This window comes from Ruditapes philippinarum, unplaced genomic scaffold (genome assembly GCF_026571515.1).
Source record: "Ruditapes philippinarum isolate M1 unplaced genomic scaffold, ASM2657151v2 ctg2160_1_1_1_1, whole genome shotgun sequence".
Classification (NCBI taxonomy): domain Eukaryota; kingdom Metazoa; phylum Mollusca; class Bivalvia; order Venerida; family Veneridae; genus Ruditapes; species Ruditapes philippinarum.
In genome coordinates, this window is record NW_026864959.1 from 15,627 (window position 1) to 37,840 (window position 22,214).

Consider the following 22,214-nt stretch of genomic DNA (forward strand, 5'->3'; position numbering starts at 1 on the left):
ATCTTAAATACGTTTCTAATTTGCAGGACGCAGTCTCATACATCTTTTAATTTTAATTTTATATTTTGATGTTTGTAATGAAAGAATGAAAAGTGTTATATTATTATATGAATTAACTAGTTTCAGCGCAAAAAAATAAGATTCACATATTGCTGTATGAATGAAGTAAGAATATTAGGTCGCTTAGCTTATACCCGTTAGAATATTTATTTTACGTTACATTCAGCTTTTAATCACTTTCATAAAATCAAATACAGGCAGACGAGCCTCGGTGTCAAAACACAACGTAAAAATGCAATTAAAATAGATATGCATACAAATGTGAAATAAGTGATAAAATAAATTCAGAAATAATATTCAAATATGTTAAGAATATTTAAAAACAAACTGTACAAGAAACAAAAACATTTATTTTTGCTTACCAATTTTAAGTATGTGCAATACATAGATTATATAATTATAATCTAATTAAAATGTCATAATTAGAAAATGACAAACTATAAAACTTTTTGGAACTCGGATTTACGTATACCTACTTACCGCTTTTTCATTACAGTATAACAAAGCGGCCCTCAAAATATTATTTATTTCTAAAGGGCTCCACTACATTTTACCTCTTTAAAGCAACCGCTCTAGGCAACAAAGGGCATTCTACTGTATATTTTAATTAAATACAAAATATAATTATTAAATACCTTGTGCAACTTTTGTTACCACTGAATACGAATAATGTATTATGTTGACGTTATCGTGTTCATTTTTAATACAATACAGTTTGCTTTAAAACAAAAATAGAAAAATAAAAACAAAACAAAACAAAACGAAAACACACACCAAAAACACGTGTTTATGATGTAAACAATAAAGTGGACTTCTGCCTTATTAAGGGAGATCATAATCAGGTTTTTAACTTTGAATATTCTGTAATCGGTAAAGTGGTCTTACGCTGAATTCGGAGGGCATGAATTCGAGACACGATTGCGTATTGTACTAATAGATAATCCTTTAGAATTGTTTACTGTGTATGAAATGTTTCAAGGTCCACCTCGGACTCCTGTCATTTATTTCCGTAGAGAAGTTGATACTGTGAGAAACACTGGTTTCGTTAAATTCCCTCAGCTATAATTGAAATACTGTTGAAAGCGGCGTTAAACCCAATATTAAAAAATAAGAAGATATAAAACATAAAATGCATAGTTCATTATTTTCATAGGCTCTACATAGCACTGTATTATGTGTAGACGAAAACGAGCTTCTCCGAAAACCATATTCACACAAATTGAGCATCCTACATGATCGTCTTCAATACAAGGGAATCTGTATTAATTTTAATATGCAAAATTATCCGCTTATGAACATACAAAATAATCAACGGATCTTTCGCCTCGAATCGAGAAATGATCGCGGCTTCAGGTCGCCTCAAAGATGCGCTAGTAAACGCATACCGCGAGTCAGCGAGTTTTAAATAAATAAGAATATCTGTAATTAAGTGAAATGCGTGAGAAATTCAAGCCATAGCATGAGAATGTGATTCCTCCTTTAAATCTGAGTCTCACGCTTAGTGCAGGGACATTATTTACTAGTATTTAGCTGCGAGAGAAAATAGAATACTGATGGCTGTTAATAAATGAGCCGTGTCACGACAAAACCAACATAATGGGTTTGCGACCAGCATGGATCCAGACCAGCCTGCGCATCCGCGCCGTCTGATCAGGATCCATACTGTTCGCTTTTAAACATTTTAACAAGTAGAGAACAGAATGGATCCTGATCAGACTGCGCGGATGCGCAGGCTGGTCTCGATCCATGCTGGTCGCAAACGCACTATGTTGGTTTTGTCGTGACGCGGCTCAAATAAATTTTTATACGAGTAGAAAAGTTTTAAAATAAATGTCTGCTAGATTTATATAATTAAGACTACCAGTGAATCATGACTTACGTACAAATCGTTGTTACTTAATTCGAGTTGATCTTACATTTTTAAAACGTAAATTTGATTCATTTCCTATACTAACTGATATATACAATTCGAAATTGTTACATACGTATGATAACATGGAAGTTTATGTAGTACAGAGATACACATAACACGATGACACCGCGACTGCACCTGCCTTTTCATTCTTTTTTTTTTGACATTCTTTGCAAAATTTATGTTTGTATTATTTCCACTTAGGTGGCCTTTTAATTATATCTTTCAATATTCTTAATTGTCTTTCAGTCCTCGAGGTATTTATAACCATTCGTTGTAGTTTTTTAGAGATTGATACAAACTTTTGCAGACAGTCATACCCTGATTTGTTGTACATGTATATAATTGAAGTTGTTCATCGAAATACAGGCACCTGACATGACTTTTAAAAGAACATTTTACGGAACATGTCTAAATACAATTGTTGTTGATGGTTTTCACACATTTTAATTCCAGTCAGTATACTATTCATCGGAAAAGTCGTGACAATTTCCTTGAGAAAAATATTTTACGTCACCAAAATCATTACGTTTTACTCATCCTTTATCTTATATTAAAATAGTAATAGCAAAATATCTTACGCGTTGACCCTATATTTTTATTGCATAAATATTTTCCTTCATGACTTCACTACATGTTAAAAAAATTATAGCAAAATTCACCGTGTTGATTTTTTGTTATTTTACAATCTTTATTGCGATATCGCGCGATATTTGTATCATAAATGAACGTCAGAACGTGGTTTAAATAACGTAGAATCGCAGAGTATTAAGCAAATGTTAAAGAAAGACATTGTTTCAAAGACATACATTTACTGAACATTATAAAATTAAAACGAAGGAAATCGGATGAAAATTAATAAGAACAGACCGGTTTATTGATAAAAAGACGCAATTTCGCCACCTCCGATAGAGGGCGCTTTGACGTCATAGTAACGCTGTTTATTTGTAAAATAATGCTGCAGAAGTAAAGCTTACATATCTACATGTCTGTATACCAAAAATCATCAAGATCTGAGATATTGTCAAATTTCGGTCGGAAAGTAGCGAGCTACCTTAAGGCCACTGGTTGGTTACATACATAGACACTATACTACAGCGTTCAAGACTACTAGTTGATAACATACGTAAACACTATTCTATAGCGTTAAATACCAGTTGTTGGTTACATACATAAACACTATACTGTAAAGTTTAAGGCCATAAGTTGGTTACATACAAAGACACTATACTACAGCGTTCAAGGCCACAAGTTGCTTACATACATAAACGCTGTACTATAACGTTTAAGGCCACTAGTTGGTTACATACATAGACACTATACTATAACGTTGAAGGCAACTAGTTGATTACATACATAGACACTATACTATAACGTTTAAGGCCACTAGTTGGTTACATACATAGACACCGTACTATAACGTTTAAGGCCAATAGTCGGTTACATACATAGACACTGTACTATAACGTTTAAGGCCACTAGTTGGTTACATACATAAACACTGTACTATAACGTTTAAGGCCACTAGTTGGTAACATACATAGACACCGTACTATAACGTTTAAGGCCACTAGTTGGCTACTTACATAAACACTGTACTATAACGTTTAAGGCCACTAGTTGGTTACATACATAGACACCGTACTATAACGTTTAAGGCCACTAGTTGGTAACATACATATACACCGTACTATAACGTTTAAGGCCACTTGTCGGTTACATACATAAACACTGTACTATAACGTTTAAGGCCACAAGTTGGTTACATACATAGACACCGTACTATAACGTTTAAGGCCACTAGTTGGTAACATACATAGACACTATACTATAACGTTTAAGGCCACTAGTTGGCTACTTACATAAACACTGTACTATAACGTTTAAGGCCACTAGTTGGTTACATACATAGACACTATAATGTAACGTTTAAGACCACGAGTAACACTGTTCTATAGCGTTGAAGGCCACTTGTTGGTTACATACATTAACACTGTTCTTAAGCGTTCGAGGCCACTAGTTTGGTGTTAAACATAGACACTATACTTTAACGTTCAGGGCCACTACTTGGTAACATACATAAATAGTATTCTTTAACAGTAAAGGCCAGTAGTTGGTTACATACAAAAATACTATACTTTTACATTTAAGGCTCATACATATACACTCTTGTTTAACATTTAAGGCTACAAGTCGTTTATATAAAACTATACCAAACCCTTCAATATACCAATTAACATTAATCACTATTGTGCACATTTATACAATACTTTCAAATGCCACTATTAGATCATGCACTTTAATACTGTTTTGCTTAATTTATCGTGAACAAAACAGTTAATTATAAAATACAACCCAAACTTTGGTTTAAACACGGCTTTGTTGTTTTTGTTGTATTTTATTCCCATCAATTTAATAGTGTTTTATCTGTACTTTTCGAAGAATAATCGCCGTTTCCAGACTTGCCGTTTAGGTAACACAATGCTTTGATCTGAGTTTAATTTATACTTTTACTGACTGATAGCCAGATAAATGCTGGTTAAGGTTCTATCCAACTACCACTAAAATACTTACTTGAAATTAAATACCACCATATCTTCAGTGTCGTTATTGTAAGTCTACTAAAAAACCCATAAGATTTATTCCAACATGAAATTCTTATGGAAAATCATGGTTAAGATTTTCATTTTAAATTGCCTATACATATTCTTTGAAACTTTGCAAACATGTCAGTGTTATTACGAACTGCGGGTAATTAAATCATTTTTACTGCATGACATCAATTAGTTAACTAAGAAAGTGTCTGGTTATGGTATATCGTGTTAGAGTTAACCTACAAAGTCATTAAAGGTAATCACACTTATATTATCTCACTGACCTTCTTGCATTTACTTTTTTCAGAGTTACTTCCCTTTATCTGAACTTTCTGTTTTCACAATGGTCGAGTGTGTAGCTTCTGTACCATGTCTTGTTAAATTCATGTGGCAGTCTTGGGGAACATGACATTAGATTGAAATCCATCTGCATTACAAATGCATAGATCATGTCATTTAGAATGTATGATTTACAGTATTTATTCACACATCAAAGCATCATTGAATTATTTAAAGAAACCAGTTCCTGATAAATGTGATGATTATTCTAAAACAATTTAGACCAATTAAATATGTCTTATTGTGTTTTGTACTTCAGTCTTAATTTATATGTCACATACGCCAGACACGGCAATTATCATATGTACAAAATAGACTATTTCAATATTGAATTACATTTTAGGCGCAGTGAAGAAAAGTACAACGTTTGAGTGCGTTATTACACAAAATATTATTCAAGTGTCACAATTGTTTTCTAGGAATGTAATAATAAGTTAATCCCTTGCATAATGATGCAATTTGTCAAAAATGGATAATTTCTTGTAAATTTGCTTGTGACTCCACATTTTCCGAGTAGGTGGGATATATGCACTTACTTCTTTATAATTATATTTGATATCAAGAATCATGGTCTAAATAATACTCTTTCCCACTGCAGTTTAATATCACTTATTTAAAGATGTTACGTTTGTAAAGTTCATTACACTTAATACAGGAAATTACTAAAATTCTTTGCTACTGAACTTTCCGCTTTTCCCGTCACGAAATCACTTGTATAAAATAAATAAAGAAAACTTTGTGGTAGCGTTACAACAATCAGATAAAGCTAGAAGTGTTACGAACAAATCCGTGATATGTCTGAGCTATTTGCGATGAATTTCTGTCTTAACATTTACTGATTCTGCTGGAAGTATTCTGACAGGTTCCGCGCGCTGCAGAAGTCATTCTCACCTCCATTTTTACCTGGATACCTGTTCTACCTGGAATCTTATTATCAGCAACATTTGGATTACTCTGAACTTACCGTTTATATTTTACCTAAGTGGAATCGTCCATTCAGAAGCACGAGCCAAGATCTCTATGGGAATGCAGACGGCATGTTCATTGCTTGTTGCTATAGTTACTATCCGGCCTAAAATAAGATTTGGCAGATAGTACTTCATTTATCATCGTGTGGAAAGTTTGGGAGTTTACCTATATAGAACATACCTTGTTTCTTTTTGTTTTAAGTCTCCGGTCCCGTTTGAAGGGTATCAGGTGACCATGGAGACGATATGGCTACAGCGACCCAGTGGGGATATACCCTGGGGATTTCGGTTACAAGGGGGCCGGGAATTCGCCGAACCACTTTCTGTTCAAAGGGTATGTACCGTTTCTTCTTAATTGCTATGCGATATTGTTTTTCTATTACGGAGTATGTAAAAGTTTATACGAGTATCATATACATATAACAATACTTTACATTCAATTATTAAATTGTTAAAATTGGCATGTAAGAAAGAAAGTCATGGTGATTTATAGTCAAACTTTATCTATGGTCATGAATCCTTTTATAATAAAAGCAAAATTTAAAAAAAAAACGGGCAAGTAGTTAACGTGAGCAATAAACTACTCTAAAGAAGTTGAAATAATTCAGAAGTGATAAAAATAAAGTTTTTGTCTCGGATCATGTAATTAGAAGTAATTAATCGTTCTTATTCTCTCATTCTAGAGATGTCTATGACGTCATTACATATACCACCTACACATATATTCTCCCATTAAACTGCCTATCATAATAAAAGTTTTTCTCATTTAATTATCAATAGGTTTTTAGTTCTTGGTAGACATAAATATGTTAAGAATTTCAAGATCTTAAATATTTTCAAGAGCAACTCTGTATATAAACATGTATTAAAAGTTTTACTTTTGTTTGATGCCTTTAGTTTTCTTTCCTTAATTATGCATTACGTAATCAATGAATATATGTGTAACATGTGGAAAATGGATGCTAATCTGTACAAATAATAACCAATTAAAGTAAAAAAGTTAGATCACAATGGGTTTTCGCTATATGTCACTGTATATGTACATGTTTCTAACCTGGGTATGTTTAACGTCAGAAAATGATTTAACAATTCTCAAATGTCAGACTGGTTAAGGAGCAATGCTTTTAAAGGGTGGTAAAATACAAACAAGCAGGGTGGTAAAAAAAAACGAACAAACCAAACGATTCTTAACGTCGTTTTTAAATTGACGTCAAAAGACGCTTTCGTTGACGTTATAAATACAAAATCTGATTATCCATCGGGGTGTTGAAGATAAGTATAAATAGGTTAGCTGATTTCATAGCCTTTTTATTAGGTCAAGAGCTTAAAATTTAAAAACCTAAGTAAAAAAGTAAATAGGTCAATTCAATAAAAGAATAAATGACGTTAATGGTTGTTTTCTCATGCTGGATAAATTAATGGAGAAGAAAAAATGTACATAATTTCTTTTGTTATGCAAATTATTCTGTCATGATTTGATGACGTAATTAAGAAGAGAACTTAACGAAAAGCGACAAAAATCAGTAAAATGATTTTAAAGAATTTGTCTGACTTTCAGCTAAGATCAAATTATACTATATACTATTAGAAATATTGCACCTGGTGTTTTGACCTGATAAATCTCATATGTAAAACAAACAAAATTAATACTGTTGATATTGACTCACAACTTCCATTGGAACTGTGATAATTTTGTATTTTGATTTCCACATGCTGCTTTGATAAAGTAATAAATACTTACTGATAAGAGAAACAAAAACTAATTCTAAGTATTGAACACATATTTCAAATTTGAATATGCTAGTTTTCCATGCAATTTGTAGATTTTTTGTCTCATTTAGAAACTATGAAAATTGTTTATAGAATGTAGAGGTTAGAAATAAGTGGGCGTTAAAACTTATAAACACCAGCAAATACTCTTGATTATTGTTATAACATTTTCGCTAAAGGTACTTTTCCTCTAGGAATTATGTAGACAGTATAAGCGGTGCGAATCGAACATCTTGGAATATAATTACCGAAAATAATAAAACGTATTATCTGTATGTAAATAACAGAATATACCTGTACATGATGATATCCGAGTGTTTCCGTATACGTTATATATTAAGATGAAATGATAGCAGCCGACGATATCTATCTATTACACCATATGTTGTCATGATAACTTATGATTTTTTGTACATTTTACATAACGCTAGATTCTTCTGTAAAGTGTTAGATTCGAAAGAATATTATCGTATGTATCAGTTAATATGTACATGTTCAGTTTATATGTACATGTAATAAAGCGTTGATAAGGTGACTCATCGCATAATATTATATTGAAAGTTGTTCAGAGATTAATGATTTATTAGCTCATACTAGTTGGCCACTTATTTTTTCTCATAGTTTTTGAAGCTCATTCTGTTTGGCCACTTACTTTTCTCATAGATTTATAAGCTCATTCTGTTTGACCACTTACTTTTCTCATAGATTTATAAGCTAATTTTGTTTGACCACTTATTTTTTACATAGATTTATAAGCTCATTCTTTTGGCCACTTACTTTTCTCATAGATTTATAAGCTCATACTATTTCTCCGCGTTCTTTTCTCAGTTCATTTTATTTGGCACTTTCTTTTCTCAATGATTTCTAAGTTTATTCTATACAGCCACTTACATTTCTCATAGTTTCTAAGGCTCATTCTACTTGTCTCATGTGATGTTGATAACAAAAAATAGCAAAAAATTTAAGCATTGTCTGAAAGTAAAGAAAGCTGTTCAAATTACATACTTATCAATTATTACTTCGATTTTAAAAGTTGAAAATTTCTTATAAAGTGACGGAGGCAAAAACATTGTAACGAGAGGTATTTTTATTCAGTATTATAATATTATTTCTAATCATATGGGTACATTCTCACGAACCTAAAGGCATGTGTGCTTTTATGCCGATGTTGTTGTTGTTTGTACTGCTTCTCGTCTGCCACTTGCAGACGACAAAGTGCGGTTAAACTAGGAAACAGTTTTATATTATTAGTTTATCAGACGATCGGTGGGTTTTCAAGATGAGCGTTACCTGCATCTGCATTTACATGATAAGCCTTGTGATACAACGCGAAATATACGTGCACTAAAAATGACTCATATCGTAGGATTTTGTAAAAGATGTGAAATTTATCTGATTGAGGTATACAGTATTACTTCTAAAAGAAGATCACAGTAAGAAAGATTATATTTTTGCATAACTCCACTTATCTTTCGTACATAGTGAATTACAGCGGTGTGTTTTGAAACTACACGGAATATAAAACATATGTGTAATGGCCTGACCATAATCAACAAAAATATGTAGATAATTATTTACCAACGGAAGACGGACAAAACCCCACCAGTTAAAACCCCACCACTCAAAATTTTATAGAGTGGACAAAACCCCACCACTAAATTTTATAGAGTGGACAAAACCCCACCACTAAATTTTACAGAGTGGACAAAACCCCACCACTTACCAATTATTGGGCAAGATTTGATGAATTAAAATATATATAATATACAGTACACATTTTCACATTTTATTTTTTAATTTCAATATAACATTTGTGTAATATAAGAGATCATACAAATAATTTACAAACTGTTAAATCAACATCAAAGAGTAGTCATTTATTTGAGACTGTGCCACATTTATGACCTTGAATTATCCATTATTTTTAGTTTCTTCAAATTCATTTCTTCAATTAATTTATATAAAAAATAAACTACTTACTATTAATCAAGAATGTAGCACATTTTCATCAATTAATGATTAAAAAATAGCACATTTTTATAGCACATTTCTAGTTTATTCAGTTCAGTCAATTTTCCTTCATTGTACTTCATTGTACTTAGTTTAAGTGGATACTGTGGCTGATAGCCTGAAGAAACTCGGGTACAGTCTTCTCCTTATTGATGAGTTGTTCACACATTCTTTTGAGTTCCTACTGATGCACAATTGTTTGTTTTTTAACATGTTTACAAGAAAGTTTTGTCCACTCTATAAAACTGAAGTGGTGGGGTTTTGTCCACTCTGTAAAATTAAGTGGTGGGGTTTTGTCCACTCTATAAAATTTAGTGGTGGGGTTTTGTCCACTCTATAAAATTTTGAGTGGTGGGGTTTTAACTGGTGGGGTTTTGTCCTACATTCATTTACCAACATTAGTATTATTGGTCTACAGTTCATTTAAGAATAAAAATATACAAAATGACTATTCTTCAGCAATGTTATAATATACAATACTTGTCAGTCAAATGCCATTTTTTTCCAGACGGTTTTAAACACAGACGTTGTAGTGGTTCTCACGTTATCAATTGCCACTTACAGCCGAATTTTTGAGATAACAGCCATATCAATTCCCTATTTTCTATAAATACACTAAATTATTACAAGGAGGCATTAAAGTATGCATCATATAAACCGTTAGGCGTAATGAGGTGGAAAAACATCATCGAAGAAGTCTGGCCGTCTGTTTTCTTTCATAATTTAATGATCCCCTAAGGCCAGAAACCAGAAACCCTGCTAGAGTTCTGTGTATTTGTTAAGGTGTCATTTGTTGGTTAGGTTCATTCATTGACGCGTCAAAAGAATTGAAGATGACATGTCTAAAGATATTTGTATGTGTACATGCAGTGGCCATTTAACTAAACTTTATTTTAAATAGCGCAAAGTCAAGCACTGAAAAGGACTATCTAGATTCTTACTCGTTTAGTGTTTTATTCTCATAAATAAATATAAGAATGGTAATGAATCTTAAACTCATACGTTTGAAGTTATATTATCTTCAGATAGATAAAACTGCTACCGTAAAACTACACGCATTTCAGCATACGAGACACTTGTATCACCTTGTGTATATTAATTATCGAGCATATATTAATGTTCTAATTATATTGTATATGTATCCATCCGCCGAAATTTGTTTCGTCTGGTGACCTTAGTGACCGAGTCGTTAGTTTATACCACAAGCCAAAACACATCATGTTTGTTTATATAATTAGTAGGTAATCGCACACAGCACGTGCTAATTTCTCGTCTGATACTAAATCATAACCATCATGTACCATAATAAAAATAAGCATAACCATTTACCTATTGAGGGGTTTCCAAACTGTACTCAGTAGAACTTCATCAAACTAGTGTCTAAGAAAGAAAGACGACGTTATATGTCCTAAATGATTGGAAAACGCACAATAACTATTTTATATTACCGCGAAAAGGTTTATAAAAACTTTAAAGTAATAATATAGATGCAGTTCAAGACATGAATAAAATAATCAAGCAATGAAGTTTGCCAACGTCCATGTTTTCTAGGGTTAGCGACCTGAAGTATAATGTCCCACAATGCAACATAGTACTGGTATCATTTAAGTTGGTGTTCTTGTCAGAAGACGTTAGTTCAGAAGTCTTTGATAGTAAACAACTTATTTACTGTCACACATCAAGTTTTACAGATTTTCGAGTAACAAACATTAATAAATGAAGTTTCACTGATTTTCGAGTAACAAACATTAATAAATCAAGTTTTACTGATTTAAGAGTAACAAACATTAATATATCAAGTTTTACTGATTGTCGGCAACAAACATATCACTGATTGTCGGGAAAAAAAACATTCATACACCAAGTTTCACCGGTCGTAGAGCAAATCATGTATCACAGGTTGTCGGGATACAAGCATTCTTAAATCAAATTTAACTGATTTTCGGATAACAAACATTCTTAAAACAATAGCAACAGCACTTTGGTGCTTTCTTTTTAGTTATTATTGGCTTTATATATAAGTGCTTCGGAAATTGCATTTCAAAGGCCTTAACACCTTTATTAGGACGTGCTGCTTAGTTCATATTCATCTTAAAATAAATAAAACTGTTGTTAAAGAATTGATAATTAAATGGTTATCACTGATGCTAAGCTGAAGGTCGTGTGTCATGTATCAAATATATCAGATATCATGTATACAATACAGGTTTTTATGTTACAATAAGGAACCGATATTACAATTATTTCTACCCCCGGTACGTACTTACTGCAGGATCGAGTTATGAACAGAGCTCACTGAGTGCATGTTTATCTAGATGTATGTAAGAGTTATGACTTTCTTAATTGGAACAATAAGCGCGTGTGATCTTCATTGTCTAATTAATAATCGCGCAAAGGTTAAAGGGTTGTTCATAACGTTGCTCGTATCAGGCAAATGAGTTTTTAAATCTTTTCTTGTTCTTTTTCTTTCAGAATCTTTTCTTTCAGAATCTAAATCCAAAATCTTATGTTGTTATACTAAAAAAATACATCTTGATAATGCATGCATGCATGTAAGTACAATTCATTTTCTATGATGATATGAACTTTTGTATGTGTGTTTTTTTTTCTAACAAAACGTAGGAGTGGTATAATAACTGATAATATGCATTGACTTAGCGTGTTGCAAACTGAACAATAAAATAATGTTGGTTTTTGTTATTGAAATGATGTTTATCATAAACTTGGTTGAGTTTCCCCACTGCTACATTTTGTTGAGAGATAGACAGTCAAAACTGCTAGTCAATATGTTTATTATATTAATATGTGCGAACAGATTTTTGAAAATTTTTCAGTAAGTTTATACTTTTTCATCTTTTTACGATGAGAGATTCTTGATCGTGTACCTTTATCTCAAAGTTAGAAGAAATACAAACTTGCTGAATTAAACTGGTATCTACATCAAGCCAGTAGTTCTAACTTATTATAAAGAAATAACCGACTCTTATCTTATTTTAGATGTTAAACATAGTTAAACAATACAGACTTTGATAGGTGCTATATTTTATGATGTAAACTATATAAAACTGCCACCTGTCAAACAGTTTTGAACTTTATTCTTTCTTTGAATATATAGAATGATCAAACGATTCGTTATCATTTCCACAGAGATAAACATATCGTTAGCGCTCATTTTACGTCACAATTTACTGAAAAGCAATATACATCTGTGGAGGATGTATCAAAATAATTGGCAGTCTTAAAGTTTTAACGCAAGAAGAATTTGATCTGGTAGCATCGTCAGGCAAAAGATATTCAAAATATTCAATGCTTATAAAGCTTTATAAAGATTATGTAATAGAATAATGTTCTATGAAACGTTATAATGATTTTAATGATCAAAATCAATATGATAAACATCTGTGTTTATAAATATATTTTAAGTTGATCTTGTTTCAGTATCTACATTATAATTACATCAATATTTGTCGACTAGCCGCATTATTTAGTGTAATCAAAATATTAGACAATAACAATCAATGTATGCCATATAATAATGAGTTTACTTTTTTTATATGCTTAACTCAAGACTTCAGCGAGGTTTCATTGAGAGGGCTTTTTTTGTTTTAATTTTTCAAGTAAAATTACGAGACGGTCGTCAATTTGCACATTAATTTGTTTTCATCTATTTGAGTTTATTTATCTCTATATTTCTACGAAACGAATGTAACATATATCAGTTAAGTTAATTAACTCCTATCTTAAGACATACTAACATATCAACACAGATAAACATAGATACATGATGTTCCACACACTCTGCTCTACATGTAACAAATTCCCTTTTCACCACGAGATCCACCGCGTGAAAAACGTGCTCAGTTTTTTTTTTTTTTTTTTTTTTTTTTGCATTCGTATCATTGCAGAAGTCAGAATATATATACCTGATAATAATCAATGTCAATAGGAAAATGAAAAGAAACGTCTAACCAAGATTTGAATCTTGCCAGTGTTTCAGATAAAACGGTAAAATGTGAGTAAGGGATTATCAGACCGTAATGCGAAGGTTATCTATAATTATCTCCCTTTATCTATGTCATCGCTTTCCAGCTGCACCACCAACGGAGCGCATCTGTTAGTTCTTTTTACTTTTCTGAAAGGTCATACGGGCGGTATAAGAAAAGAAATACCGCTTTTATATTTAGGAAAAAAATGTAATCTTATAATTTATTTTATTGAAAATACTGTGAATTACCTACGTTTAATTTTGAGTGTTTACGAGTGTTTACCTTGTGAAAATGTTTATGGTTTCACAGCACGTTTAATGTGCATCTTAATCAAATGCCCACCCATTTATACATTTATATAATAATCACCAAATAATTTTTTAGCGGAAAAAATACAATCAGATTTTGGATTTTAATTAAATGATGGTATTATGTTATATAAAATGACCAGTAACTTTAATTAGTATTGAATATTTAGCAAGTAAAAATGAATGCATGAGAAGGAACGTAAGAGTTGCAATATGTTACGTCAACAGATCAGGATATTGTTCCTTAATAAATATGCTACATCATAACACAACATATGTTATTTTTACCTTGAAAAATTAAAATATCAGAAACGTATAATAAATAACTTATTTATAAATATTTTAATACACCTACATATTTTTTATCTTTACCGATCATACGAGGTTTCCATTTTACCTTGGTAATTAAACGCGTTCCTACAGGTAAACCACTTTCAGTGTTGAGAATTGGTAGATGCAAACATATGAAATTCGAAACAAAGTGCTTCATAACAGAAGTTTAAAAACTCCTCTCAAAACAAAATAATTACCTAACACTGTTCTGTGAAAATTAAATTGTTATCAGATTTGAAGAAATTACTTTCCCAGATTCCAAGATGCGATCAGAAACTTCGTGAATTTGAAAACAGACTTGAAATTGTTCCAGTAGCTATAAATAGAACATAACATATTTTGAGAAGTAGATTTTAGTGATATGGATGTTTCTTTTTCCGGAATTATCTGTATCGTTTTCATGTACCGGTAGAAATTTATATGTTTGTTTAATGCTATCTGTAATAGAAAGATATAATTCTAAGAGAAAACCTGCCGAGATTGCTCACAGATTCTGTATTTTCAGTCACTAAATATCTTCTGCTAAAGAACTACAAATGCTACCTAAAACAGAAAACATGTATTAAAAATTATGGATGACCCACCCTGCCAAAGGTCAAATTCGTGGTTTTTCAATTCTTGTTAAATAGTCAAAACAGTAACATAAAAAGAACATAACTTAAGTCAAGAATTAAGGAACTATAAAAAATAATTATTAATCACTTATTAATAATAATTTTAATAATCTATATAGAATTATATGAGTTTTTGCCCAGCAAAACTTTAATACAAATCATTATTTCAATCACATTTCATAGTAATTAAGGTTCGGATAGGTGATAAAGCTTTTATAATAAAACTGTAGTAAAGGAAGGTGTATATGGACTTGTATAATGACAAATACACATCATCTATCTATGCATCTTACTCAGACCGATACGCATAAGAAATATATCAACCATAAGCCTGCCGAATTTCTGTAATGAATTTGCCCTGTTTCTAAAAAAACAAAAAAAACAACAACAACAACAACTAACCAACAGTACAGAGTCTGGTCAAATTGCGCGGAGGTCAGGCTCTATTTTGGTTGCAAGTTGTCGGTTAGATCAGGGGAAAAGTTATCATTGGGATTGTTAGATAAATATTTCTTATGATACTTGTATCAATTCAATAGAAGCACCGTAGGTAGGTATGTAAGTACACATATTGTATGAGTCATAGGGTAATATAGAAAGTTATCTGGCGACAGCTGCAACAATAACATTGTTAACATTCTTGTTTTGTATGATATTGGCTGCTTGTACCATTGTATATTATTTTGCGTTTAAATCCCAATAAATTATGGTGTTTTATTAACATGTAACAGATTATGCTTAATCTGCCGATTTATAACAAATCCGAGACAACATCAACTAAATAAAAACAACAATAAACAACAACAAGTATAGGACCATATCACAAGCAATTGTGTCACGCTATATATATTTGACGGAAAGTTTACTTTAATGAAAAAAATAATAATAGAAAAAATAAACGAAAATAAACAAAAATCAACACAATGAACATAAAAAGGTGATAACTTTTTACGTTTTTTTTTTTCTTTTCTAAAAATCAATATTGTTATTTTGCTTAACATTTTAAGAAAGTATTCATAAAGTTATCAGGGTCATTATAAGTTCAGTTACAACACTAGTGTATTGTTAGCCCCCTTAAGCCTCCCACATCCGATAACAAAGTACATTTATAATAAAAAAAGGATACTCAGTATTGGTCATTCTTAACAATTACTAATCACGATAAGCAACATTTTTTTACTATAACTTAACCTAAATATTTTATCAATGAGAAAATTCTTTTGACAGATTAAACAAGTTAAGCGTCAACTATTTAAACAAGATAAAAGGAGTAAAATATTTCACTCTGTTGACTTCAGTACACCGTAATTTGATACCGCTTCATCTCGCGTGCACCTACTTGACACGCTCAATGGCCGAAAATGTACTACCCGAAAAAACACCTTTGTAATGACCGTGGATAGGAAACCGTCGTATACGTAAACAATAAACCCATTTTCGTTCAGTTTTTCAATTCACTGAAACAAATTGCATGTACAAATCAAATCGTAAGTGTATCAGTTACCGTCTAATTTATAAAGTAAATTTTATACGTCAGTTACATTAGAGGCGAGTCATTGTTCAATTCATCTGACAGCCTGAGTCATTATATACTGATAAATAAAGCACACTTTTCATGAAAATTAAATAAAATCTCATTAAAACCAGATAAGAAATGGTTTTCTGACAATGGAAAGTAGAATGTCACTTCAGCTGGTAGGCTTACATTCATTTTTATTGTAATTTGTTATTATAAATGTATATATTATTTACTTTCTATACATGGAAGAAAATTGTCAATATCGCGTGCGTAGTCCGATTGAAAACAGTGTAATCAATGGAATGTAGATAGATATGTTCACAGATGCTATAATACATGGAAGAAAAATGTGTAAAATTGTTATAGCTTATAACGGTAAATATGGGATTTAATAAGGAGAAACCCTGATAATTGTTGTATTTTGTGTATAATAATGGAATATTTTATCATAACGGTTGTTTTGTATAATCTATAATAGTACACTGTATTGATATATTGATATTTGATTTCGTTTTCCTGCTATAAAAGAAACATGTGAGTATATTCATTTTATTAGGATCCGTATTCACTGCCTCTGGCAGAATGCTTCATGCACACTTATAACAAATGTTTTAAATATAAGTTATTTAAATCAAAGTATTTTTGTTTCAGGTAACTCCCGGAACAGTCGCAGCCGGTAATTTATCACCGGGGGATCTCATTCTAAAAATAGGCAACGTGAACGCTACAAATATTACCCATAACGAGGCTCAAGAAGTTATTACTGGCGCAACTAATATTTTACAGCTTACGATTAAAAAGTAAGAACTCTTTTATTACGTAATAATAACATTTTATGTTTGTTATTAGTCCAAGTCTGAAGAATTTTACCTGGAATGTAATATTCATTACATGAGATCAAATAGTATTGGACTTAAAATATTTTGAAGTCTTAAATCACCACGAGTACAATGCCAGATATATTCTTTCATAAGAACATACTTTATCTTGAAATTTTGAAGTTATGCTTTTTATAGTATAGATTACCTGTCTTTTATATTATGCTAATGAGAAAAAAATCTGTTTTTTTTTCGTACACGATAACTATGCACGTCTGTATATTATATTTATTTGTTTTTTTGGTAAGCGAAAATAAATACAGCTTCCTTAAAATCTCACCATTAAATATCCAAAAGAATTGCCCTCAGTATATGTGTAATGTGTTTCCGTCTTGACAGATGAAATGGGAGGACAGTGACGGTGAATTCAATACATCCCTCCGCGTTTTAAATTAACATATTTAATACCCGGTATCCTTTTCTGACAATATCACTTTTTATTGGACATTTAGAAATAGATACTAACATGCTGTTTTAAAAATGTAGTTGACATTTTATATCTGGGTGGTTCAAAGCTTTTTTTGTAGCATAAAAATTTAACGAGTGTTTGGTTTATGTGTACAGCGAATTTTTGTTGTATTGCTGATTTTTTTTTAAATATAGTGTATATATTTTAAATATTACAATGGATTTTGATGAACTTGTCAGTTTTATTAATTATTTGGATAAACATACCGCTATCATAGATGTATACAGGTAATTAATGTTAGAATTATGTTTGCACATGTCTTATATCGTAACAAGACATTGAATTGTTTGTAATAAAAGAATAGATATAATATCATATCGTTTTATGTTTCAGGAGCGGGCTCACTAGTGCCCCCTTGTCGCCAACATCGGCTGCTCCACAATACTCTAGTCCACAGCAAATTCAAAATCAGTACTCGTCTCCTCAAGATCAATCCCCATTTCCGGATTATAGAGTAGGAAGTGGTTATCAAGGATACAATGTGAACAATTCTGACGGATATAATTACGCGCAAGAAAATAGTGCCAGGGATCCTTACGATATGCGCCAGTTTGAGCAAACGCCACCTATCAGTGGCTATAGCACACTACCTGCTAGGGGTGGTAACAGACAAAATAGTGAAAGTTTTAGACCTGTTCAGCAACAAAATCAAAATAAATATCCATATAAATCTACCACTGGTATTCAGTTGCAAATCAATCCACAGTCACATAATGAACCACGTGACGATTATCAGCGTTCGTATAATGACAGTGCTAATTATAGCCAGAGTCAACCTATGTCACCCGTCAACTATATGAATGGGGATTCTAATTATCAAAGACAAACGTCGGTAGGTACAAACAGATCTGATACTAACAATGGTTATCCATCAAGTTACTTTAAAAAGCCTACCCCTTTCTCTTCATCATATAACAATCAAAACGGAAGTTCGACTCCACCGCCACGGCTTCAGCGTCAAACTAGTCACGGAAGCGTGCACGATTCAACTATATCACAAGGATTTAGACCACCAACTATCGATGACGCTCCGCCACCGCCGCCTCCACCGACGAATTACCAACCGGAGCAATACCGACGTGCTTCATATGACCAGGACGTTGGCAGACCACAATATCAAAGACAGACTTCAAACCCAAGCTACAACTCTAGTCCTTATGACCAACGGTCAAATGATTACAACCAGTACCAGAACCAGTCTCAACAGTATGAACATCAAGGGTCAAGGCCGTTTGAGCATGATTCGACTCCTCCTCATTACCAGCGACAGACTAGCAATCCACAGTACTATGGTGAAAGAAACGAGCCGTCTTTTCAAAGGCAGGCCTCTTACGGCTCCCAGCAACAACAACAACCACCACCACCACCACAAGGTTATGGCTCACCATACACACCGCCACAATCCTACGGAGGTCAACAGGCACCACAGCAGTTTAATCGCCAGTCATCACGTGATCAGCAACAACAAGCGTACAACAGACAGAATTCACGTGATCAACATATAGATCAGCTTCAATATCCTACATCACCACCTGGAAGCACAATAAACAGTTTTGACGACATTTTGTCGCCTTTCGAGAACTTTCAAAACTCAAACTATTGTGACAAACTTTTTGCACGAGATAATCGTGGTGATGGAGATAGTGGCGTTGTATCTGATTTAAATTCGGACACGCCACGTTCGAATATGTCATCTAACTACTCAAGCTACAGTCCACCACAACAATATCCGGGCGGGTACAATAGCAGAGGGGAGGTACAACAACCACAGACACTCCTACGCCCTGCTCCTCAAGCCCCGCCTCCACCTCCCGTGACTCCTCCTCCTCCACCTCCTCCACCACCTCCCAGTGATTGGGCGCCTACTCCTAAAAGAAAAGTACCGGCATTGCAGGTAAACAATGTATGTTAATGTATAAGTATTTGGAGTAGTTTCATACATATGCTTTCATTTCATCTTTTTGATAATTTTCATTTCACTTCAAAGACTTTCGAAAATTACTTATTTTTTATGGTACATGTACATTGTATCCATGTTCGTAAAATTGACTTTTTTCAAACACATATAAGGTGATATCTTTATTGCCTTTTTTTCTTTTCTTTTGCTCAATTGCCTGATTTTATAACATTTTTATTTCAACATAACCAGACCTACTTAGTAAAAATGCATTCTATGCATTTAGTTATACTGCAGTAAAGAATTGTAAGTAAAATAAGTCTTCTGTCTTGCAAGTTATGTTTTACAATGTTTAAAATATGAATTAAACATTCCAGAAAATTAAAAAAATATATATAAGCCGCGTCACGACCAATCCAACATAGTGAGTTTGCGACCAGCATGGATCCAGACCAGCCTGCGCATCCGCGCAGTCTTATCAGGATCCATGCTGTTCGCCTACCAACTCTATTACAAGTGGAGAAACTGACAGCGAACAGCATGGATCTTGATCAGACTGCGCGGATACGCAAGCTGGTCTGGATCCATGCTGGTCGCAAACCCACTATATGTTGGTTTTGTCGTGACGCGGCTCAAATATATTGAATGAAGCCATAACATTCCTCTCAATGTTCTGATTCATTTATTCCTTATATTCAAATCAGTTTCGTTTTATCATTAATATGTCCTTTGTATTTTGTTAAAATATGACATCCTTGGTCCATACCTACTTATTATTTGTATTTAGTGCTTCCAATTTTCATCCTCTACAAATATTTCTACTTGGATCCTCTCTTGGACAAAAAATTTTGCTACAAGTTAAAAAGACGAACAACTCATAAAAATAGGCTATATTGGTGCAAAATGATTCTTGATTCCTAATTATTTTGTAGATAAACTATAACTCTATTTGTAATTAAATGTGTGTGGTAATTGAATTACAATATATCTTCTATATGCCTGAAGCTTATTGATAGATTTTTAACCATGTAATTTTCTGAATTTTAACAAAATATTAAGTATATAACGTGATGTCGTCTTTAATATTGATATAAATATATAACCATCTTTAAATTTGTTATCAGATATTTCTAAATGATGTTAGAATAATTTTTTGGACGTATCATTGAACATTACAATTCCTTATATATGTCATGATTGTTTTAATTACTTAGTATCATATCGTGTTATTTAAGTAGATTCTAATGCCTCGATTTACTTCATTAATTCAAAATTTTATTAGTTTTTTCTATTATACAGTATCTCTTTAAGTTCCAAAGCACGGGTTTTATGTTAAGCGTCTAATTATCAATTTTTAAATAAGGTATGAATTATTAGATGGGCGTGTTCACATTTGTATAGGTATTTAACTTCATGTTAGCTCACTTGTTAACTCTCTGACTACTTTAAAATACCAAATGCTATCAGTACAGAGTAATGCCGATACTCCGGACCCTAATGTGTCAGCTGCTTTATTTTCGAATGTTGATTTTTTTTAAAAATGGCCTTGATATCGCAGGATAAAGGTTCATTGACATCTGGGACATAAATGTCACTTGAAATACAAAACTTACACTGTTCTGCCAAACATGTTGGCCGGTAGGTGGACGCATATTCGTAAAATATACGATTAAATTTCCAATTGAAACATTTCTTGTGTCAAATATATGTCAGATATATGTGTAACATTATCGGCATCATTATCATTTAAAAATAGATCACAGAGCTATCAGTATATCGTGTTTTATTGGTTGTCACATTAAAGTGCGTTTTAATGTCGGACATTTATTTAAAGCATAAAATACGTTATGAGCAAAGCGTTTTGTATGAAAGTATATTGTAACATTTATATGGCCCTCAAAATGTCGTAAACGCTTTGTGCAACTGCTGCAAAATGTGGGTATGCAACTTTATATTTATTTTATGGCCATCGATTAACTTTAAATGTCGTCTGCCTTGACTTGTTAGGTTCATACGGTTAACAACGTTTCCAATATAAATACTGAAATCGATATTTTGTTATTGATGTGTATTATGTAAGAGGAATGGATCTTGTTTAAAAAGTACTAATTGTAAATATACTAATATATCTTATACATTAGTATTATGAAAAAATTAGACGGAAACCGCTCTTTTCAGTATTACGGGTAATAATTAAAAAAATATGATAAAACAACATTAAGTGATATTTAAAGGACTTTGCTAGCTCTATTTACTTAATATATAAATTGTAGGTGAGGACAACTTTACAAGAAATAATCAGATTTCTGTATGGCTTTTAGTATCCGTCGCAATGTTATTATATATTATGTTTTTTATGTATTACATTTAAGGATCAACAAGGTGGTGGAGAGGCTCAAATGCCAGACAAAGTTCTAAACACAATGCTTAAGAACAAAGGAACACAGAAACCTTTCGCTTACGTTCCGACGGGAACAGATTTAAAGGAATTCAAGGAAAGAGCTAGAGCGTGAGTAACATTTTCTTGTCAAAATGCTATAAGTGTGTACTATTCTAT

At 32.2% G+C, this 22,214-nt stretch overlaps 1 protein-coding gene across 16 annotated transcripts in view; it reads left to right on the forward strand.

Annotated features, from left to right (window-relative positions):
• The first annotated feature begins 5,662 nt into the window (after nt 1-5,662).
• LOC132727413 (trithorax group protein osa-like) overlaps nt 5,663-22,214 on the forward strand; it is a 61,498-nt gene continuing 44,946 nt past the window's right edge. For 4 of the 16 annotated variants that reach the window (XM_060712892.1, XM_060712894.1, XM_060712899.1 and 1 more), the window contains exons 1-4: nt 5,668-6,207; nt 17,065-17,213; nt 18,094-19,654; nt 22,030-22,166. In XM_060712892.1, the coding sequence (XP_060568875.1) occupies nt 6,109-6,207; nt 17,065-17,213; nt 18,094-19,654; nt 22,030-22,166 (1,946 nt within the window). In that variant the 5' untranslated portion in view covers nt 5,668-6,108. Of the gene's footprint in view, nt 6,208-17,064; nt 17,214-18,093; nt 19,655-22,029; nt 22,167-22,214 lie in introns of all 16 variants that reach the window. The other 12 variants (XM_060712890.1, XM_060712888.1, XM_060712891.1 and 9 more) reach the window with 7 other exon arrangements.